The sequence below is a fragment of the Phyllostomus discolor genome, chromosome 2 (assembly GCF_004126475.2).
Source record: "Phyllostomus discolor isolate MPI-MPIP mPhyDis1 chromosome 2, mPhyDis1.pri.v3, whole genome shotgun sequence".
NCBI lineage: Eukaryota > Metazoa > Chordata > Mammalia > Chiroptera > Phyllostomidae > Phyllostomus > Phyllostomus discolor.
The window spans coordinates 199754250-199778623 of NC_040904.2; the positions used below are offsets into that span (position 1 = coordinate 199754250).

At 40.5% G+C, this 24374-nt stretch overlaps 1 protein-coding gene across 13 annotated transcripts in view; it reads right to left on the reverse strand.

Annotated features, from left to right (window-relative positions):
• ANKS1B (ankyrin repeat and sterile alpha motif domain containing 1B) overlaps positions 1-24374 on the reverse strand; it is an 833247-nt gene that overhangs the window by 327990 nt on the left and 480883 nt on the right. For 12 of the 13 annotated variants that reach the window (XM_028531910.2, XM_036019451.1, XM_028531904.2 and 9 more), the window contains one exon: positions 13805-13911. In XM_028531910.2, the coding sequence (XP_028387711.2) occupies positions 13805-13911 (107 nt within the window). Of the gene's footprint in view, positions 1-13804; positions 14143-24374 lie in introns of those variants that run through there. The other variant, XM_028531914.2, reaches the window with a different exon arrangement.

A 24374-nucleotide genomic window follows, 5' to 3' on the forward strand; every position in this document is an offset into this window, starting at 1 on the left:
ACTTTAGACTGTCAACACATGTTAAAGAATAACAGAGGTAGATTTAAAACAGATTTATATATTTAAAATGCTACCATCCTCATAATCTGTGTTTGTTAATATACTTTATAGTATTAGTTAATATACTTTTTATATAGCCTGGACGTATGTTTACTAGTTATTCTTGAGGATAAAACTATTACACTCTTGGGTATTAAAATATTCTTATGAAAATTAATTATCACAATTTTATTAACCATAGTTAATGGAGCTGTTTATCTCTGTGAGCAGGTGGGTATCCTTGGGTGTTTCTGAGGAAAGCACTAAATGCAACCTAGATCCTTGGGGTCCCGCAGTGCTGTGCCGACAGCATGGCACCCCTGCACGGCCCCTCAGCCTGAAAGGCTCTGTTCTGTGAATGCACATGCAGTTGATTGAGGAAGATCTGTGGTGAGGAGAGTGAATTAAAGTGACATAAATTTCTAGCATCCTTTAGAGTTATTTGGTATAAGGTCACGGAGGTAGGAGGGTCTGGGGCATTTCAATGTTCCCAGCATAAATCACAGGAGCATTTTCCTCGTATGCAAACGTAGCATGAGGGCCAGGGCAGTGACACCTTGTAGCAACTTCTGTGTATCATTGTGCTGCCAGTAATTGCAAAGTGGCTTTACCAGCTGAATGGCACGAGCAATCGTGTCACCGTCATGATTCATTGCCTGCCGAAAGCACACGGCCAGCCTTAATCAAATTCCCACCAGAACTCTGTGAACCAGGTGGCACTCTCCCCTGGTTGAACCTGGGGAACTGATGCTCACGGAGGTGACGTGACCAGCCCAGACAGGAGGGGCTGGACTATGAGTGTGATTCAGAGGGCAGTCATTTTGCTAATTCCTGTTGAGCAGAATGGTTACAAATCTCAAATAAGTCCTCAACATGGCCCTGTAATTCCACACCCTTTTCCTGGTGAATTCTGTGTCCCACTTTCTGAAATGTCTCTTTAATATCTTCTATATCTTTAACTCTTCCACACCCTTGTCTCAGAATTTACTAGGAAATAGAATCCATTGGAGGAAACATAACTCCAAATTCTCATCACCCGATATACAAATCATATGGCCCCCATTCCTTCTGCCTTCCCTCCTGTTACTTGCCTCTGGATCCAGAACTTTCTCACTGTTAATCATCCAGCCAGTCCTTCTTTCTTTTCCAATAGCAACATCTCCCTTTCTACCTGATTCTTCCTTTTCATAGTCAAATACAACTCCAAACTCTCCTGTTTCAAAAACCTCCCCTTTGACCTCCAAATCACCCTTTAGCTACTCGCTTATTTCTGCGTTTCCATTCTCAGCACAACTTCTTTCCAGGGCTGTCTGCTCCACCTTCAACCCAGTGCGCCGTGGTCTCTGTGCCTCTCGCTCCACTGCACGTGCTCTCATCAAGTTCTCCCGTGGCCTCCACGCTGCCGAATCCAGCTCTCATCTCACCTCTCTGTCCTCATCTCACTCCATCCGTCATCATCCTTTTACCCTATTGTTGCTTCCTCATGAAACATGTTTTGGGGGAAAGATCTTTCCACTTTTAGACACTTGACATTGGAGCAGTCGGTACAACAGAGGAAGCAGAGAACTCTTGTCTTTGTTGAGTATAAAGGAGGTCACCTAAGGTGAACGTGTGAAGTGAGAAGAGAAGAGGGAAACGGCCAAGTCCTAGGGGACAGGCAGAGGCAGGGGGCTCACAGAGAAGCTGAACTTGTGGCTACTGGGTCAGCTGATGCCAAGGACGAGAAGCCAAGGAGGGAGGGAGTGATCAGTGGAACCCAGACTGCAGAGAGATGGCGTACATAAGGACTGGAAAGAGTACATTGTATTTGGGAATTAGGAGTTCATTAGCCACCATTTATAAATAATTTCAGGATACTGACAGAGGCTAATTGTACTGAGGCCTGGCTGTCCTGAATTGAAGGGCAAGCCAGCAAGTGTAGACACTTGAGAAGGCTGGCCGTGAAGGGAAGAAGAGAGAGCGGGTAGTGTGTGGAGCAGACACAGGATTGAGGGAGGGAGCTGAAAACAATCAGGTAATACCTGGCTTGTTCAGAGACTGCAGAGGAGGCTTACCCAACGTCACACCACTTGTGCTGGCACTGAAAATGGGACTTATGTATTTTGTGTCCTGAATCAACTGAGATAACATAAGCACGTGTAAGAGATTTAAAGATGATAAAGTGCAATGGGAATTTAATATGGTACTCTTATTTCCACTAAGAATAATTACTTACCAGGAAAGATTTTATTTTTTGACTGTATAATACAGCTTTCCTTCAAATCCTCCTCAAAAGAACCTCATTGATATTTACTCTGAAGTTTGTAAACAAATCGCTATGAATGATGTTTTGCTTGCTTCCTTTGGAAAGAGTGAGGGGTTTCTGGCGTAGCTGTTGGCCAGCCTGCCTGCCTCTGTTCCCTTGCTCTGAGCTGGCGGACGATTAGATGGGCTATATCATTATAATATGGGCCTCATGAATACTAACCGCTCAGCTCCTTCTTAACAGGATGATTCCTGATAAAAGAACATATAAATCCTGTCAAATAAACTCGAGATACTTTAGATTCTAGGCCTCTTATTCCAAGATCTCCTTCAAAACTCTGGAAGGACAAACCTAATTCTTCTTGCCAGCCATCTGAACAGACACTGGCTTATAAAACCCAAGGTGTCGCACAATGCCGCGGATGTGAATCCTAATCATCTTTATTCAGTCCGACAGAAGGTAAAAGTTTAGCAATCTGAAATTTAATTTTGTGGACTCAAGGGGCAGGGATCCATGACCTGATATTAAGAGGCCTTATTAATTATTCACTATATTTTTCTCTCCTCCAAATACACCTCTATGATTTATAAGTACAGACATAAGGGCTCTTCTTTCTCAATAGTTTCTGAAATCACGTGCCCTTAAATGGATGGAGAGTTCTCAGCATCTATGATGTGCGTGGTGCACACCGACCAGTTCCGGAAGTCTGGGGTGGAGGCAGGGACGGGCGGGCCATGACCTGTAAAGTATTGTTTCCGAGTCTCCCTAGCTTGAGTTTTCCTGTGGATAAAATTCTGTAGAACTTATACTGACAGCTCATCATGTGCTGGAAAGGATGAGAGGGAAGAAGAGCAAATACTGTCTCCCATGCACACTGGACCTGTTCGATGCAGTGCCTCCTGCATACACTGAGTGACTCCCACCCAGGGGTGGCACGTCTGAGGACAGATGTGACCTGGAGGTGCGCCTGTATTTTCGGAGCCCTGTGTGCGGAGGGGAGTTTTCTGAGTCTGGGCTGCCTAATCTCTGCAGGAGGCAAGGTTGTTCTTCTCTTCTGACCTTTCCTCTTGGCACTCCTCTGAATCATCATCCCTCCAAGAAAAGGAAATGCTGGTGCTACTTTTGTTTGTCCAGAACACATGCTTTTCTCAGCTCACCTCCATTATTTGGGCCCAGCAACATATTCAATAAAATATCTTTTTTTTCCCTTGGACTCAGATTGGCCTGGGTTTGAAAACTGAGTGCTTTGGGCCAGGTATTTAGTCGCTAAGTTTCATCATTTGTAAAACCAGAATAACACGACATGCTTCATAAGACTTTTGGGAGAGTTAATACAACATATGTAAAAAAGTAAGGAGCAAGTTCTGACCAACAGTAGTTATTTTATTAAGTTGGTTACATTTCCTTTCTTCTCTATAAAACACTACTGATCAAATTCTCTATTCCCTTGGGACTCTTCTATCAGATAGTTATCAACCACAGGTTGGAAAACAAAGTACTATATCTAGTTAATGTGGTTTATTTGGAAACCAGCAGAGCTGTGAAGTAGATGGGAAGGAACATTGGGCTAGAGAGGTAGGAAGCTCTGGGTTCTGGCCTTGCTGGCTCCCCTGGGAACTGGCAGTGTGACCCTGTATGTGGCTCCTCACATGTGTGAAACTATTAGTTATCAGGAAGATCTCATTTATCATTAATGAAAGAGTAACATCAGATTTTTTAAATGTATTAAATTTCATGTACATCTTAATTAGATGAAGTATTTACTGCATGTCCATTAGGGACTGTGCTTGGCAACGTGAGGGCTAATGAACAAAGGATCCCTATGCACGCAGATGTATTGACGACTGTTGTGGCTGAACTGGGTTCCCCTCAGATTTACAGGGTGAAGTCCTAATGCCCCATACCCCAGAATGTGAACTTAGTTGGAGATAAGGTCTTTACAGAGGTAATTGCATTAAAAATGCAGTCACCAGGGTGGGCCCTGATCCCATAGAACTGGTACCTTTTAAGAAGAGGAGATTTGGACACAGACACACCCAGAGATGATGTGAGATGTGGATGTGAGAACACAAGGAGAAGACAGCCATCTCCAAGCCAAGGAGAGACCTGGAATAGACCCTCCCTTCACATCCCTTAGAGGGACCAACCTTGCCAATGACTTGATTTTGAACTTCTAGCCTTTAGAACTGTGTGACGATAGACTTCTGTTGTTTACAGCACCTAGTTTGTGGCACTTTGTTATGGTGGCTCCAGCATCCATTCAAAGAGCTATAATGTGCCAGTGACTGGAAAAATACACACACACGACACTGCAGTTTTCCTCAGGGGGAGGCGGGTGAAGAGGCAGACAGCTCAGCCCTGCACAGTGAGCCTGCTCCTGTAGATTGTGTGCACAGGGTGCCGTCAGAGGCCGGTGAAGGACAGTTGAGCAATACCAAAGAATTTATTAAAGCCTCCCCAGAAGGAACCTTTGAGGTGGGATTTTGAAGGTAAGAGTTACCCCGGGTCAGATTGAGTGCAGGAAGGGGGAGTTAGTTCTAGGCAGAGGACAGTGTGCATAACACACGATGTGTGCAAAGACATGGATTTGTGAGCAAGTGTGGCACAACTGTAGGACTGGGAGCCGCTTCACATGGTCAGAGCCTAAGAGGGTAAGAGATGAAGCTGGAGAGGTGGGCAGGGTCCAGATCAGCATAGGAAGGCTCCGCCGGGCAGGAGGAGGGACCGAGGCCTTGAGGAGTGGGTCTCTCTATAACAGGCATTCAGAGGATATAGACTATGTTAAGTAAGTGGGATACCGTGAACAGAAGTGCAGGCATACATTTGTTTGACAGGGAGGGTTCCAATCTGGTTAAAGCAGAGGACTTCTGGAGAAGGAGTGGGGAGGAAGTAGAAAGGTAAGGAGAAGTAGGATAAAGAAGTCCCCCAAAGGACCAGAAGTAGGACAAACTGGGAGTGCTTTGAGGGAGGACCAGCATGCTGCTCAGTGTCTGAGATCTAGCAGGGGCTGTTTAAACCCTTGCTGAGTGAACCGGTGAATGAAGGAAGGGTGGAATGATGAAATTAGGCGGTGTTAGTGAATTGAACAGAGACTTTTAGGATCCTATTTGATTTGTTTTTAAAATCCAGGCAATGCAGGGCAACATGTTTTTAGCCTTTCTGAGTCTCATTTTCTTCACTTATAAATATGGGAATAGCAATATTAGTGACAGGGATATGGTAAGAATTTCAGGGGATGATTTATATGAAACTGAATAGAACTTCAGACTTCCATCCAATCAATCTTTATCGAGATGCTACTAAATGCCAGGCACTGTGGTAGGCTTTAGGAATACAAAGACAAACAAAACCTCAATCTCTGCTTCTAAGGAACCTACTTTCTTGATTGGGAGGCAGACATCTGAAGAGATAACATAATTGCAGTGCAATAGAGTAAGGGCAAGCATAGGGCAGGGAGTGCACGGGAATGGGGCGGTTAGGCCAGCTAGATAACAGGATGATATATGACAGCAGTCCTCAACCTTTCTGGCACCAGGGACCGGTTTCCTGGAAGACAGAAAGATGGGGAAGCGGAGCTCAGGGGAGCTTCGATGGCTTGCCTGCTGTGGATGCATGGGGGATGAAGGGCAGGGGGTTGGAGACCCCTCCCTCTCGTATAAGGGAACACTTCCTGGAGGAAATGATGCTTAAGCTGAATCATGAACAATAGTGCACAATTAGGTGAAGAGGAAGCGAAAGGATTTCCAAACCGAGGGGACAACGGGCTTCCTCTGCAGCTGTGTTTTCCCAGTTCCCGTGCCTGTGCAGTTCCCTTGCTGAAAATATACTCCAGGCTGATTGGTTAGAGCGAAAACACCCTCTCCAGCTCTTGTCAGAGCCCTGAAGGCTGGATCTTGAAACCTGAATATCCTCAGCTGTTGTCTGGGTTTTCTTACCGACGGGGCCTTCAGGAACCTTGCTGGGGCCACCTGCCAGCTTCCTTCAGTTCCTTTCTCCTCCCCTCTCTCTTTCCCTCCCTTCCCTCATCCTTATTTGCTTTCTTCCTTTCTCCTCTCATCCAAAGTTTCCCGTGTCTACACATGTCAGCCACGGGTTGTACCTGAAGATAGGGAGGACCAAAGTGTATTTCTAATACCGCAGGAGTTAAAGATCTGTGCGGAGGCAGCAAACCCATGGACCCATTGACCAAATCTGCCAGTTTTTGTAAATAAAATCGTATTGGAGCACAGCCATGATCATCATTTATGTATTTATTTTCTAGGTCAGCTTTCAGGCCACGACAGCAGAATCGGACAGTTGCAACAGAGACCACAGAGCTCCCAAAGCCTAAAGTATTTACTACCTGGATCTTTACAAAACAAGTCTGCCAACCCCTGTCCCGGTATCTGTGTGGTGAGGCGGTGGGGGTAGGTGAACCTGGTAGGATAAGAGGTCAGACAGGAAACTACAGAAGGGTCCATAACCCATACTTGGAGGGTCGGGAGGAAGTGACAGCTACTAGGCTAAGAACTAAAGAATAAAAAGGAGTTAAGAGGGGAAAGGAAGGTCATTCCCAGCAGAGAGAGCAGCACGTGCAAAGGCCAGGCAAGGAAAGAAAAACAAACAGTTCTCTAGAACTGTTCAGAGAGGAAGTGGTAATGGATGAGGCTGCAAACTAAGCTGGGCTCAGGCAGGTCATAATCTCTCCTGAATGTGAAAATCATATTCAGGATTTTGGGCATACAATCTCCCAGAGGTAACTACAAATCACTGAAGGATTTTATGCAGGGTGCTGCTAAAGCCAATGTGTGCTTTAGAAAGATCATTCTGGCTGTGGTAATACTTAACATTTGTTAGGGCATTTATTCTATGACAGCTCCGTGCTAAATGCTTTGTATGCATACAGGTATATGGAAATATTTGTTAAGTAGCTGGATGGCACCGGGAGCCAGGTAGAGGAAGGGGAAGAGTAGGAACAGTTATGGATCTAGGAGAACCAACGGTCTCCCTAATGATGGACAGGCAGAGCACCGCCCACACTTAAGAGGCAGGAGGAGGATGAAGAGAATAGAAATGATTGGAAAGGGCACTATAGTGTCACTGAACCCAATAAATATCAATAAAGGAGTACATATTAATAAGGAGCGGATAGTAAAAGCCAGACATTGTGAAGAGGGCAAAGAGAGATGAAGTGAGGAAGAACAGAGGGCTTGAGGTTTGGCAAGAAGCAGGTCACAGCTGCCTTAGAACAATTTTAGCAGAAGAGCCGGGAAGCAGACAGGATTATGAGGGTTACGGAGGTGACCAGAAGTGAGAAAATGAAGGTCATTGTCATTGAACACTTGTTTGAGAGACTTGTCTTTATAAAGAAGCAAAGAAATAGGATGGTGGCTGGATTTCTTAAGAACAAGTCTGTAATTCAGCAGCTTTAATTCATTTTCTGATTCATGAAGTAAATTCCTCATCCCAAGTAGCTGCTCATTGGAAGCAACAGTAAAGGCCACATTATGCAAATCTGCCACATGACGGAAGCAGAAGACAATGCATGGGAGCATCGGTTAGTAATGGGAGTTGTAGGACTGCATTATCAGAAAACGGGGCAGCATATTTGAATGCTTAACAATGCAATCGGGATAACTTCCAGGTGGAAGAGGAGATTCTCCTTAGTATCACCAGGTTAGCATCGCAGCGAATGTCATTTCTGAGAGCCATTCTTTGGAGATGGTCATCCCTGAACATGCCCTCATGTCTGACTTCCTCCTGCTCAAGCAATCAGTGTCCTTCCAAGGCTAATGAGACCTACACGAAGAATTAATAGCTCTGCCAGTGCCAGTATTATACTCTGCATCTTTAAAGAGCTCAAAATATTAAAGAACAAGCCCAAAGAACATTCCTCCCAGATCCTCATTAGATTGATTTTACAGATGAGTAAACTGAATCACAGAAAAGCAAGACAGTAGAAACGAGAAGTCTTACTTTACTTCTCTCTGACACCACAGTGAGGCTGCTGCCTATCAGATTTGTAATTAAGCTGCTACCAAGAAAAAGAATAACTCCCTCCTGGCTTTGACTCTTGGAGACCAACAGATTTTTTTAAATGTTTATTGCATTTATTGGGGGTGACATTGGTTTAAAAAATCATATGGGTTCCTGGTATACAATTCTATTATACATCATCTGTAAAATACATCATTTTATTGTATGTTCGCTATGCAAAGTCAGGTCTCCTTCCATCACCACTTATCCCCACTTTTGGATACCAATAGGGTTTAAATGCCTGTCGTTGGAAAACACAATGTCTTTTTTTTTTTGAAAAGTGGGTATGTAACTACCGGTCTAAATGAGTTTGAAAAATTATAGCTGCACTTTCAATATAAAGCAAACTACTCAACTCAGAGTCCACCTGTTGTGGAGACGGGAAGGTGTAGCGAATGTGAAAGGTGGTTTTTTCTCTTGTACCTTTCAGCCTCAGTCACTTTATAAAATTTTCTTAAACAACATTTGAAACAAGAAATCATTATGGGGATTATTAGTCCTAGCCTGTAGGGACAAATTTATTTTTCTGCTTCACAAGTTTAACTTCTTACTTGGATCATGATTTGATGCTAAGATACTTAAAAGGTCACTTTATCAGCTCAGCCACAAATGGTACTGTTATTACAAAAAGTTATGTAAAAGATGAAGAGAGAAGTAAGTCCATTAGCATGTAAAAGGCACCAGAAAAATGGGGAAAATTTCAAGCTAAATACTTGTAACACGAATCTGGCTCAAATCTTTTGTTCAAATGGATGACTTCCAAGAGCTCTGTAGTTCCACTTCCGAGTCTAATAGGCACGGCTCCCTCTGACCTTGGGCAAGTGCACAAAAACGCCAATTCCCATAAGGCTCCTGGTATTGTTTTTATTTTGCACTCTAAAGGCTGCATTTTGAACGTTTTCATAATAGTCAAAACACTCCAAGTCAACATAGATGGCAATTGCTAGACAAACGGTAGCTGCTAAAAAAAAAGGTAATTTGGTATAACTTCATTTTTCCCCCTTCTGATTAGAGTTTACAAATATAACTGTCAGCTAGTTACCCCAGTGGGGCCATGAGTCAGCCCTCCTCCAAGTACAACATAAACTTCTTAATTCAATCTTGGGCCTATAAATGTACCATAACACTGCCAGTGTTTTGACGTTATCGGTATCTTTATCTTCCTTTGCTCCACACTCTCATAGATTTTATGTCTTCCATTGCCTACTGAATTTGTTGCTGGGAAAACAATTATATGGAAGGATGAGGGGTGAGGTCCCCGTGATATAGTGTGTGTGCACATGTGTGTGAGCAAATGAAGGAATATGTGTGCAATGATCATGCAAATAATATGACAGATCTGAGGGCAATCCTGTAAGATACTTGAGGTCAAGAATCATGTGTTGTTTGTTCATTGTTGTATCCCTAGCAATTAACACTGTCCCTAGAACATAGGAAATGTTCCATGAATACATGAAGGGTACTAGCACTCCATGTTCCCACTGGCAAAACAAGGCTTCTGGGTTCAAAGTGAGGATGTTAGGGGTTGTGAGAGAGGCAAGGAAATTGAATGCAGGGAAGGGGATTGGGGACTGGGTGAAGGAGGTGAAGGGATTGAGAAACACAAATTGGTTGTCACAAAATAGTTACAGGGATGCATAGGAATTATAGTCACTAATGTTGCAATAACTGTGTATGGGGTACTGGAAATATTGAAGGAAACACTATTTGAAGTGTATGACTGTCTAACCACTAAGCTATACACCTGCAACCACTTCAAAATAAAATTCAAAGGAAAAAAATAAATGAATACAAATAAGACTGACAAATCTTTCAGAAAAAAAAAAAAACAAGAAAGAAAACTGAATACACAGAACTTGGACTTGAAAAGCTTCCAGTCTGAGGAGACAAGATATATGTAAGTGAAAACTTAACTCCCAATTCTAGAGAGTGAATAATGGCATGCCAAAGGTAATTTTTCATACCAAATGAAGCCACTACATGAGTTCAGAGGAAAGAGAGGCTGCTGAGGACCGGAGTCATTAGGGAAAGCTACACAAACAAGGCAGGAATTGAGTTAGACCTCGAGGAGGAAAGACAGAGGGGAAGGAAAGGAAATAGCTGCTCAGGAGAGGGGAGAGGGGAGACTACAAATGAGCAGCCACCCAGACAAGAACAGATACTTTACAACTTAAAATTAAGGAAGCAGTCATCGTCAGACTCTGAAAAAAGACATGATAGAAACATATACAGTAAGGAAGTAAATGAGTACAGTGTACGTGCATTTTGTATGGTAATCATTACATACTTGAATTCCTTGGTGGAAAAAATAAAGAAACTCTGAAAATTAGATACATTATATATGTTGCAATTTTGGGTGAACAGGTGGGATGCCAGAGGACCACCACTGCAGAAGACCAGGGGCTAGTGAGTAGCAGGCTGACGTGCCTAAAAAGGAGGGAGCTGAGGTATGACTTCTGTGGGCATGAACAGGTAGGAGCTTGTGATTACAGCATAGATCTGACTTTCCCCAAGTCTTATATGACCTGATGTGCTTTTGTAGCTATTCACTGATTGTGTCAGTTTCCATTTATTTTATATACTTAAGGATTCGGAAGGGTCAAAACTGTGTGCACAACTATTCTGCAACCCAGAACTAGATACATAAAGAAAAAGTTTGAAATTTTGACCTTCAGAGTCACACCGCAGTGAAATGAAGGGTAAGTATAAGAGACCCAAAGGAGAAGCAATAACTAACAGACAATTAAAAATAAAAGGGGTTGGTCCTTCTTTTCTAATCATGTCTAGAAATTGATGTAAGAAATCTTTATTAAAGTTAATCATAGCAATGTAGACAAACTATCCATATGTCATGTTTATGTGTGAGAGTATGCAGAGCAGAATGAGCAAAAAATTCTGTTACAGATTTCAGTAAATACTTTGAAAGTCACTTATGTGGATCCTTTAAAACTCCCATTCGTTAGTAGAATATTGATTAAGTGAAAAGTTAACTCTTGAGAATATTTCCTCAATAAAGTGTATCTATGCATGGATGTACTATGATGTTTTAACTAACATTAATTATATCCTTTTGATGTCTCTCCTGACTTGCTCTAAAAAGCTGATAAGACCTGCACTACATCCTAGTTAACAGGAGTGTGATGCTTGTTGCTTAGGCAACAGGATGAATAAATGCAGGTCAGAATGCGCTTCAAGGAAAACAAAAGCTAGGATATGATACTGAGTGGAGACGGAGCAGCTCTAACAGATTTCTCAGCACATTCATGAAATCTGTTTCTTGATGTGGGCTGATCATATTAGTGTACTTTAACTAAGTTCATAATGAAATAAATTAGATTACGGAGATCAATAAATAATTTTCATAGGGGCAGAAATTGACTTTTACGACAGTAGCAGCAAATAAATTGCTGGGTGGCAGCACAGAAAGCAATAATCGACAACACTGTTCTATGGTCTGCTTCATTTCATAATCACAAATTCCTCTAAATGATAATCCAAACTTTTTCAACATTTCACTCTGTCTCATGAAGAAAGTGTTTGACTGACTTGTCTGAATTAACCAGGTTTTCTTAATTTCTGGAAAATCATACACAATACTTGGAACACTTGGGACCGGAAAACTAAAGACAGTAATTTACGGAGCAGATCGGACCCTGGTTTGGCCGTGTATGCGCAGGGTTTCTGCCCCCCAGACACCTTCCAGCGTGCTGGTACATATTTCATTCATGAATGTTGGTTATGCGCTCCACATGCCTATCTGAAACCTGTTTGATTAGACTTTCCACTCTAGGCTTTTTAAAAAAAGGGATTATATTTGCTGGAAAGTGTTTAACATGCAGAAGAAAATCATGCTTCATTAAAATTTTTCAAAGCAGCCAAATATTCCAGAGAATCCATAAAACCTACCTAACTTCTCATGAGAGCAGCATAAACATGGACAAGGGTGTGAGGAATAGGAGTGAGAAGGTCTTATCTCAAGTGAAGACAGGGAGGAAGAATGCTTATCAGAATGTGCAGTAAACATAAGCAGCGACGCAAAGACTTTCATTCTGTTCCTCTAATTCTTGGTGTCATCTGTTTGGTGTCCCCAATCTGTCCTAAATCTGCTCAGCATCCTACGACTCTGAGAGCAATGGAAAAAATCTGACTTTTTTCCTATTTCAATACCCACAATATCTTGCCTGTCTGATCAGTGATGGTATTCTTAAACATGAGAAAAATAACAGTAGCTGTGTTTTTCACTGTAAAAAAAAAACCAAGTTCATAAAGACTACTATGTATACAATTACTTAGAGCGCATATGTTTTGATGCATTTATGTAGGTTTTTTTTAAAAGCTCATGGGGTATGCATATTTTGGGGAGAAAAGCAGAAGTTTAACAATTTGAGTAATTTTCAAATCTACAATAGTCAAGTCAGGCGTGGAGAAAAATGATCTCCAGTGGAGATAAAAAGACCTGACTAGCTCTCAGTATTTGGTGATCAATTCTGGTATTAATAAGCATGGGCGTCAGCCCCAGCATTTTACTTAGAAATAGCTATTAATGATTTTTACAAGCCCTTTGCATGCTACATGCCTGTGTTATGAAGCTCTCTCTAAATTTAGGGGTAGGCAGTATGTGTCATGGGACCTTCCAAGCCAGGAAAGGTAACAAGGGCAGTGACGTAAGTTAACAAGGGAAACTGATGAGCACAAGGGGAGGTATCTGAATGATTAGAGAGCTGTATCACGGGTCTGCACACCGCCCCGTCCTCCTGCTCACCTGTATTCCCCGTGGTGAGAAGTTTGCACACAGCAGGTCTAGATTGCATGCACAGCAGTGAGCAGAAGAAGTACATGAATGTACTTAGTCCATTAGCCTCTCTTTCTCAGTATTGACAGCTAACTGATGGAAGTGTTTATTTTCCACCTAAATATACAATACTTCAATGCCCCACAATCCACATATGTAAGTTAGTGAATGCTCTCTGTAACTGTCTATCTGAAGCAGTTTGCTAAGGAACTGAAGGTCGTCCACCCGATTTAAACTGCTTTATCAAACAATTATCAGGAAAAAAAATGAGCTCTGTACCGTAAACAGAACAAATTGTCTAATTAATCACTAAATGCTGATGCTCAAATGAAATATATGTTTTTAGGAATCTAGAATCAGCTGAAGAGTGCTATAATCGAACTGAATATTCTGAGACAACAAATTTATAAAAACCACAGGAGGAATGACAGGGAGAATATAAATGTTAATCTTCTCCCACTGCCTAAAAATAGTACTCTCACCGGTTCATTCATATAATACATATGTATACGGATGCCTAGAGACATCATTTCTCAGCAAGTGTCTACATGTACACAGCAAGTTCAGTCCTAAGGGCATCCGATTTTCCGAGGCAGCTACATATATACGACTGACCGGTTTGGGTGCACATCGGGCTGCCTGTGCGCCCTGTCAAACACAGAAGAAGCAAAGACAGACAAAAGGCAGCTCCGTGGACACAGAGAGCGTCTTACCATAAACTGCACATTGTCAAATCCATTAGCCATCAGGTGGTTCTCGTACTGAGGTAGCCCAATGCTTTCCAACCATTGTCCCACTGTTTGGACAGGGCATCTGGGTCCTGTAAGAGGATGAAGAGGGAAGCGTTTAAGCAGGGAGTAGCCGTCCACGGGGTAATAGCGGTAGTCCTGGGCTGAGAGGTGGCATTGCCACATCATGCTCCTGGGAAAGTTGCTATCAAAGGAGCCCGCCAGCTTGACAGATTAATGTTCTCAGCGAGAGAGCAAAGTCAGAAGTAAAACATAGTTTGCCAGGCAGGCTGCGGAGTATGACTTGATCCTAGCTCCACATTTCTTACATATTAATCTTTACTACCGACCAGTACGTCACACAGCCCCCAAAACCGGGCAGCAGAAGAAGGCACATCAAGCTGTCGGCTTAGGCTGGTCTGCGTTCTGTGTGATTGTTGGAGTACTCCACAATGAGCAATGCACGGCCAGCAGCCAGAATTCTTTTTATCAAGTACTCCTACACTCATCAGTATGCAGCTCCCTGCTCCCTGCTCCCCCTCGCTCGCTCCCCTTCATTACCCAGCCCAGGCTACACCTCGCATTTTCAATAATAGCCATCAGATAAGGCAGATATTTTTTTTTGTCTGCAAGCTGTAAGCTGCTTCCTCCTACACACCCATCCAAGCGTCAATCTTGAATGATGAGAGCAGTCAAAACAAATGCAGAAAATAGCAAGACTCAAAAGCAAACCAAAGTGCTGAAATCTGAATTGAATCTTCATACCGGTTATGCGTTACAGAGCTATTTGTTGTGGAATTTTACGTTTCAAAAGACACCAGGAAATGCAAAGCGTTAACTATAGCTTATAGCGGAGCTCCCTACAGGTTCCCCGTTCCCCTTTCTCTCCTTCCCTTTCTTCTTCTTTCTAAAATGCAGCACAGATAAACGGTGCTGATCTGAAGCTTTACAGTGTTTGGAGAATAATGATTCTCTTTCTTTACCGCACGGCATCAAGAGGAACTTCTCTGAGATTCTTTTTTTTTTTTTCATTTTTGAATTACTGCAAAATACAGAAACTGCATCTCAATCCTGAAGTCAAGATAATTCATTTCTTGTTTGCATGGCTTCTTTCAAACAAAAGTATTACCAGGCACAAAAAATCCTTCTCCCCTCTGATATTTATAAACCGTGTCTGCCAGTGTTATCATTCTAAATTAGCTATAAAGGTAACATTACTGGGTAGAATTTTTAAATAAAGAAGAGCAGCCCTAACCGAAAATAATTCAAGAATAGCAGATGTAAATGTGTGAGTTTTACTGAATGGCAGCCAGACTGAGTAATTAATTTAATAATTAAGAGAGAGGAGAGAGTAATAATAGAACCCATAGGGCCGGATCTTCAGGAAGAATAAGACTCTTCCTTCAGATTAGGAATGAACTTGAAAAAAGGTTACTCTACTGGCCCCCCAGCCCTGCCCTCACCACCCCTGGCCACATGAACCCCTTGTCACAGTGTTCCTGGAAGAATACCATCTAATTTATGCTTGAATGCTGCCTGTAACAGAGCTCTTACTACTTATCAAGAAGACTCCGTTTATTAGAAAGATATTTTCCTTCCTACCTGACTCTACTCACTGGCTCCAGCTCTGCCTTTGGAGTCCCAGAGTGAGAACAGAGCCTTTTTCACATGGGTGGTTTTTTTTATAATTAAATTTACTTGTATTTTAAAAGATTTTATTTCTTTATTTTTAGAGAGGGAAGGGAGGGAGAAAGAGAGAGAGAGAGAAACATCAATGTGTGGTTGCTGGGGGCCATGGCCTGCAACCCAGACATATGCCCTGAGTGGGAATTGAACCTACGATGCTTTGGTTCACAGCCTGCACTCAATCCACTGAGCTACGCCAGCCAGGGCCACACTGGTGTTTTAAAAATTAAAAATAATTCTCATTAACTCCCCCCTCCCCCACCCTGAACAGGGCCCGGTGCATAGTAAATGCTCACTAAGTACTTATTGAATAAACAAAACATCATTTTTCTTCTTTCCCCAAATCTTATCTTTCCCTGTTTCCTTCTTCTTTTTAAAAACATTGACAACCTCCCAGAACACAGACATTAAACTTGAAAATGTCTCTCGCACTCTCTCCTTCACTGCTGCCATCAGTTCCCAAGTTCTCCTCATCCCTCACTGCCGAGTCTCCAGCTTTCAGTCCCTTGATTCTATTTCCTGTTTACCGAACATGGACTGGCTTTAACCCTGCTCTCCGCATCCAGGACCCCTGGCTTAAGGCAGCAGTGCCTGTGGCATCGGTCTTCCCACCCCTGATATTTCAAAAACCTATTTTATATTGTAAGTGTCAGAATAAGTTCTCTAAAGGACTATTTTCATTATTACTCCCTTTCCCAAAACTCTTTCATGGTTTTCAGTTGGCTTCAAAATAAACTCTCGACTTCTTTGATGATATTTTGGGGCCTCTTTATGGTCAGCTACAAATAATCCACCTTTATTTCCCTCTCCCCAGTGTTCCCATTAGCTGGGATTACTGGCTGGTCTCTAAAGGCAGCCTGTAACGTATGCCAGTTGGCTTTATTACGTCCCCACATTTCCGCCCCGTCATTGGCTTAGAATCAGGTGACACTTTTTATGAAACCTCCTCTAATCCCCCCTAATGGGAATGAATCTCTTCCTTATTTATCTTAAGTGGCATTTTTAGATTCTCTATTATAACACGTATTTTCTGTCTCACATTAAAGTTATTGGTGTATAAGACTTATTCTTGAATGTAGGAATGTCTTCCTAATATGGCACACAGTAAGGGATCAGAATGACTCTGCCAACCCAAATCATGGAACTTTATTTTCATGATCCAAACTACAGAACATCCTCCTAGTTTTTATTTAATTTTTTTTTGTTTTTAAATGTCTCCCAAGTATGTGAAGTCTTTACAAAAGAATTGTAAATTCTGGATTTCTAAATAGAATTTTCAGGTGAATTTTTGTTTATAATCCCCATCCTCTCTTTCACTTGATTACAATTTATCCTTGATTGGTTCGGTCTTTTAGGAAGGTCGAAACGTTTGTAGCTGTCTAGAAATCCATTCTAAGAAATTCTGGTTCACAATATTACCTGTATGAGATCTTAAGAACAAAACACAAATTGTTTTGTGTTTTGCCCTTGGACGTCTCTAATGCTGGTACCGGGTGGAATGAAGTATTAATTACAGCCTCTTCTAGGCTCACATCCGCATGGTTCCCCTCCATCACTATCAGCTGTGAGTAGGTGAATAAACTACACAAAGAGCCAGCAAATGCTGCAATAACATTTGGACTTGGTAAGACATATGCCTATCTGCAGCCAGCTCCTCAAATCCCATCTCCTCTCTTGAGATGCAAAACAGGGCTGAAGTACAGGGAAGACTGCCACACACATCTAAGGAATGAAATCATCTTGGTTACATAAATGAATGACAATGGAAATGACTTTCATAGGATATTTGTTTCTTAATAGAAAGAGAGAGACAGAGATCTATATCTATCTATCATTTATCTATCGGGGGGGTTTCAAGGTCTAGGATGCTATACAAAAATAGCTCAGACAGAATACTGGGTACTAACCACTTGACAAATTATTTTATAGACTGATTTAATTTTATTCTTTTAACTGTTCAATCATTTAATTTTATACTCAGAAGTTCTCATATTTTGGTGAAAGGTTACAATGCCAGAGGGAAGTGAGTTAGGAGACAATTGGGTGGAGAGAGGTGGTGAGGTAGGGAGAGGAAGAAGAAAGGACCTTGAGTCATGTAGTTAAAGTTATTTAGTTAAAGTATTTTCTCAGGAGCCAAACCTCTAAAAGAAACCGGGTCCAGGTCTGAAGGTCATTTTCAATAGTGTTTAAGTATATGCTTCCTTGAAACACTTTGTTGGAGCCTTCAAGTTCTTAAAGCAGAACAACACATTAGTGGGCGGGCACCGTCATTCAACCAGAACTTCTTTAAGTCCCAAAAGTGAGATAAGAGGAGGGAAGGAAGAAACTAAAAGTTATTCTGGGCTACTATGTCCGAAGCAGCGTGGCGTGGATTATTATCCCCATTTAGAGATAAGGGAATTGAAGCTCATAGTGTGTGATGAAACCGGGAATTTTCTTTGACACGGTCTTTCAAAAAATAATCCCGAGGGTTCCACTTCCACAATGGCAATGCAAAGAGCTCCATGGACCCTACCCCAGGCCAAGCACGCATAATTGTACAGAAAAATGAAACCACCACTTGGAATCTCTGGAAATTGTCTCAGAAACATACAGAGGATGAAGACATATCATTCAAGAATATCCATTCAAGTTGTGTTAAGAACAGAGAGAATCTATGGCCCTGGAGCCATGACTGGTTCCCTCCCAGCTCAGCTGGAAAGAAACTCCCCTCTGGGTGGCTGGGCCCGAGAGGACGCGGCTCCGTCTCTCCGCAGCTCCCACCCATGGCACACGGTGTCTCATCAAAAGAGGCGGGCCAGTAACGTTTCCGATTCCCCTAACTCCAAGTTCAATTTCAGAGGTTAGATGTCTGTGCATGTGTAGCTGCGATGCCATGGGTTCCCTGTGCCCTCCCAGCCCCCATTCCTAAAGTGGAGGCTCCACCCACTGCAGCAGCCTCGGAGCGGTGAGGCCCTCAGGGCCCTCATCCAGCCTGATCCTAGGCCTGAGGTCCCAGGCCCGGAAAGTCAAGAGGAGGAGGTGAGGCTACCATCCCTGCCCAGAGCCCAGAAGAGTGGTTCAAAGCTCTTGCCAAAGGGGAGAGTCCATCCCTAAGCAGAGAGTGCTGTAAAGCTCCACCCCAAGAAATTGATATTATTTGAAACAGAGTATGAGGGCATTCAAGCCTAAGTGGGTTATTGAAAACAATAAAGATTTTTATGATAAGCAATTAAAAGGAGACTGACTAGTATCTCCCTTAGGGCAGCTAGCTCAGTGGTAGGCCAGCTAGTTGTAGAGAATCAGAAAAAGAGACCGTGGAAAGTGTCCTCTTGCGGTCTTAACAAACTTCCAAGGCTGGCCTTAACAACCATTCCAATGTAACTGGACAAGACGCTGGAACAGTTCATATCTCAGGGAGCTGTCAAAAACAACGCAGAAATCAGCTGGCCACTAGGGGAGCCTGATATCTGGGTGTGATACCACATGAGGATTATAGCTGAAAAGAAGGGTTGGGGAAAGAGAGAAAGAGACCTCTGCTGTGACCACTGTTGTCCCAGGATGGCTGTGCCCATGGGCAAGGCTGCGCCCTTGAGTGGATAAATACCATGTGACAGACCCATAAAATGGGATACTGTGTGGCAATAAAAAGAAATGAGTTAACGATAAATGCTATAACATGGATGAACTTTGGAAATGTTATAAGTGAAAGAAGCCATTTGTAAAATATCATATATTTTGTATGATTCCATTTATATGAAATATCCAGAAAAGGCAACTCTATAGGAACAGAATGTAGATTAGTGGTTGCCTAGCGGTAGGGAGAGAGGCTTGGGGGTTAAAAGTCAGTGACTGTTAATAGATACGGGGTTTCTTTCTAAGGTGATAAAAATGGTTTAAAATTGACTGTGGTGGTAGTTGTGCATCTCTGTGAATATACTAAAAACCACTGAATTATACACTTTAAGTGGGTGAATTGAATGATACATAAATTATAACTCAATCAATTCACAATTATTGAATAATAATAAGACAAAAATAATAAAAATAATTCTTAATTTTCTTTACATTTATAAGAACAAAATACACACAGCTGGATATGTGTACACTGCTATTGTTTTACACATACTGCTATTTTTAGTGCTCTCTAGTTTTTGTTCTTCTTCCATTTTTTGTTACTTCTTCCCCTGTCCCTCCATACTATCTGTGTCATCCATCCTGTCCTTAAGGTATTCATGATAACAAACTAGTGTGTATCTTTCATGCACATTCACCCATTGGCACAGACACAGATATGTACCAATACATATGCATGCATATGTATATGATATGTAAATGCGGGGGTTACTTTGGACAGTTTTCCATAAAAATATATTCATATCACACTCACTTTTCTGAACCTCACTTTTTCAACAAAGCCTGATGGAATTCTACCAAGTGAATGATAAGCTAAAATTTAATCTTTAAATTACAATAGTCCACAATTTTGATATATTGTATTTTATTCATTTCTTTGCATGTTATCTCCAGGCCCACCCCTTCATTTTCTTTTTAAAAACTTTGTATTTTGAGTTCATTATAGATTCACCTGCAGTTATAAGAAATAATGAGAAAGAGATTTTGTGTAGACTTCACCCAGTTTTCCCCAGTGGTAGCGCCCTGTACATCTATAGCACAGTATCACAATCAGGTAACTGGTGTTGGTAAAATCCATTGATCTTACTCAGATTTCACCAGTTTTACAGGTGCTTATTTGTGTATGTGTGTGCATGTATGTGTTGTATGTTTAGTTCTTTGCAATTTTATCACATGTAGACCATGTGACCATAATCAAGGTCAAGATAAATATACTACCATCCCAAGAATCCTTCCTGGTACCCTTTCATAGCCATAGCCATCTCCCTCCCTCTCCCACTAGCAACTACTAATCTGTTCTCAACCTCTATCATTTTGTCATTTCAAGACTGTTACATGCATGGAATCATACAGTGTGTGAGCTTGGGATGGTCTTTTTCCATTCAGCATAATTCCCTGGAAACCCATACAAGTTATTCTGTGTATCAGTAGCTCATTTCTTTTTTTTTTTAAGATTTTATTTATTTATTTTTAGAGAGAGGTGAAGGGAGGGAGAAAGAGAGGGAGAGAAACAGCAATATGTGGTTGCCTCTTGCTCGCCCCCTACTGGGACCTGGCCTGCAACCCAGGCATGTGCCCTGACTGGGAATCGAACCTGTGACCCTTTCCTTTGCAGTCCGGTGCTCAATCCATTAAGCCACACCAGCCAGGGCTCAGTAGCTCATTTCTTTTTATTGCTGAGTAGTTTTCTATGATATGGATGTATTAGAGTTTGATTAATAATTCACCCACTGAAAGACATTTGGGTCATTTGCAGCTTTTAGCTGTTACAAATAAAACTTTTATGATCATTAGTGTATAGGTTTTTCTGTGAACATAAGTTTCCTTTTATCTAGGATAAATGTCTAAGAGTGCAATTGCTGGGTCACTCGGTAAATGCATGTTTCATTTTATAATAAACTATTGTATTATTTTCCAGAGTGGTCGTATCATTTTACATTCTATTTAGAAATGTATGAGAGAGAAAGTGTCTTTGCATCTTCACCAGAATTTGTTGCAATCACTATTTTTTAGGAAATGTTAGCTATTCTGATAGGTGTGTAATGGTACTTTATTGTGGTTTTAATTTGCATTTCCCTCGTGGCTACTGATGGTGAACATATTTTTATGTGTTTATTTGGCATTCACGCATCCTTTTTGGTAAAATGTCTGTTCATGTCTTTTGCTTACTTTCTAACTGGATTGTTTGGTTTTGATATTATTGAATTTTGAGGGCTCTATATATTATCAATACAAGGTCTTTGTAGATTTTTTTATTCACAAATATTTGCTCCCAGTGTGTAGTCTGTCTTTGATTCTCCAGATTTTTGCAGAGCTAAAGTTTTTAATTTTGATGAGTCAATGTATCAATTTTTCCTTTAATGATCATGTTTTTGGTATCTAGCCTGTTTTTAACTTTCTAAAATGAGCATTTAGGAAATATGTCTGTACTAAATAGCCTATAATGAATTATTTTTTTAATCTGGAATTATTAAAAAACCCCTACAATCTGGTGGCTTACATTTTAATAGACAAATACATCTAAGGTAATGAAAATCATGCTTGATTTTAACCATTTCATCTTTTTTTATATTTACCTACAAGTTTGTTTCCTTATTTTCCTTTTCTTCAATTTTTTGGTCTCATGGTATTCCTATTCATTCCATTTTTGCCTTTTGAAATTTGAGATTTTGTGATACTTCTCCACTTTGTTCATGATTACTTTTCTTTTTCCTGCTCTAAATATCAGACATGCTTTTCTAGAATTATTTGAAAATAAGGTACTAATTCTTTCCCTCTTTAATACAGTCAATTTCTCACCTACTCCAGTAAAATTAGGCTTTTGGAATATTTTTCTTCTCTATTCTCATATGTGTTGTAACTTCTAAAATGCTTTTCCTTTACCTTTTCCCAACCTATTCTTAGGTTTTGCTGATAATCATTTTTAAAACTTTGTTCTAGTCTATTACTAGCATTTCACTTATAGGATATTCCTTCTACTTAATGATCCCTTATTCAATATGTGTGTAGAACTCTCACATTGTGTTTATCATATCAGTTTAGATTTAATTATTGTAAAGATTTTTTGATCATTGTTGTCTTATATCCTCATAACTTTCTCCACCTTGGTATTTCTGTTTTTATTTGGGTTTTTAAAAATACATTCTCATATACTCAGAAAATTTTGAACTAAATGAAAATAATAGTACAGCATATCAAAATTTGTGGCTTTAGCTAAAGTGGTGCTTAAAGAGAAATTTACAGTATTAAATATCTATATTAGAAATAAAGAAAATTTCAATTCAGTAATTTTATCATCTAGTTTAAGAAATGAGAAAACCAAAAATCCTTCAAGTAAGCAGAAATAAAATAAAAATTAAAAAATAAATAAAATAGAAAAAAAGAAAAATCAATAGAATAAATCAACGAAACAAAAAACTGTTATTGGAGATAACCCATGAAACTGATAAAGCACTGGTCAGGCTAACCAGAAAAAAACCCAGAATAAATAATTAACCAATATTAAGAATGACAGAAGTGATAGACTTACAGAGACTACAGATATTAATAAGGATAATAAAGAAATATTATGAATAATTTTATGCTAAAATATTCAACAGCTTAAGTGAAATGGATAAATTTATTGAAAGACACAACTATCAAAGCTCACACATGAAAAGTTTCCTAATGAATATCTTTTTATTACAGTAATTATACTTATACTTAAACATCTTCATAATTCAAGATATGAAGTCAGCATTACTCTGATACCCAAATCGGACAAAGCCATTTGAGAAAAGAAAACCAACAGGTCAATGTTTGTCATGCACACAGACGTAACAATTCTTTAAATCTCAACAAATATATTCACTATCATATAAAAATAATAAAACATGCCCAAGTTGGGTTTATCCCAATAATGCAACCTGTCTTTAACACTTAAAACCCAATTAATATAATTCACCATATTAATTACTAAAGAAAAACCATTACATCCTCTCAGTAGATGCAGACAAAAATCATTTGAAAAACCCCAACATCCATTCCTCATAAAAACTCTCAGCGAACTAGAGAGGAATTTCTCAACCCTCATAAAAAGGCATCTATAAACAACCTACTTGTGAAAGACGGAACGCTTCCCTGCTAAATGCAGAGAGCCAGACAAGGATGCCCACTCTCACCATTTCCATCTAACATTGTCCTGGAATTCGGGCCAGCGCAATGACTCGTGAAAAAGAAATAAAGTGTGTCCAGCTCGAAAGGATAAAGTTCAACTGTTTCTGTTTGCACAGGACATGATCATCTATATAAAAATTCTGTGAGGTACACATAAAAAGCCACCAGTATAACACGTTTAGCAAGGTTGCTGGATACAGGATCAATATATAGAAGTCCATTGTATTTCTAGACACCAACGATGAACAACCAGAACTTGAAATTAAAAACTGCATAATTTACAATGGCATAGAAAACAAGACATTTTAAGGAGTAAATCAGTGAAAAAACTCGTCAGACCTATACACTTAAAACTACAAAGCACTGCTGGAAGAAATCATATAAGACCTCAATAAACAGAACAATAAAGCATATTCATGGATTGAAGGACTCAACATTATTTTAACATGTCAGTTTTTCCCCAATTTATTGATAGATTCATTGTAATCCCAATCATAACTCCAAAAGGCTTAAATTTGTGTATGTGGGTAAATTGTCAAACTTTCCCTAAAGTTTCTATGGAAATGCAAAGGACCAGGAATAATCCAAATAACGTCAAAAAAGAACAAACCTGGAGAAGGTATGCCATTTGAAGTTCCGGCCATCTAAAGCTAGGGTCATTACCACAGTGGTGCATTAGTCTTAGGGCAGACAAAGAGAGGCATGGAACAGAAGGAAGGGTTGAGAAACAAAGTGACACTCAGAGGCCCGACTGGTTTTTGACAAAGGTGAAAAGGCAGTGCTGGGAGGAAAGGAGAAACTTATCCATGAACGGTGCTGTGACAACTGGAGGTCCATATACAAAAAAACGGATTTCAATCCATATCTTGCACTTTATATAACAATCACAGTTCTAAGTGTAAAATCTCAAACTATAAAACTTCTAGAAGAAAATTTAGGAAAATAATTTTAGGGGAAATCTTGAACTAGGGCTAGGCAACAAAAGCGCAATTCTAAAAGAAACAACGATCATTAGAATTCGTCAAAATTTTAAAATTCTCTGAAAGACAATTTGAAAGACACTCTGATGAGAATTAAAAGACAAACTGCTGATGAGAAG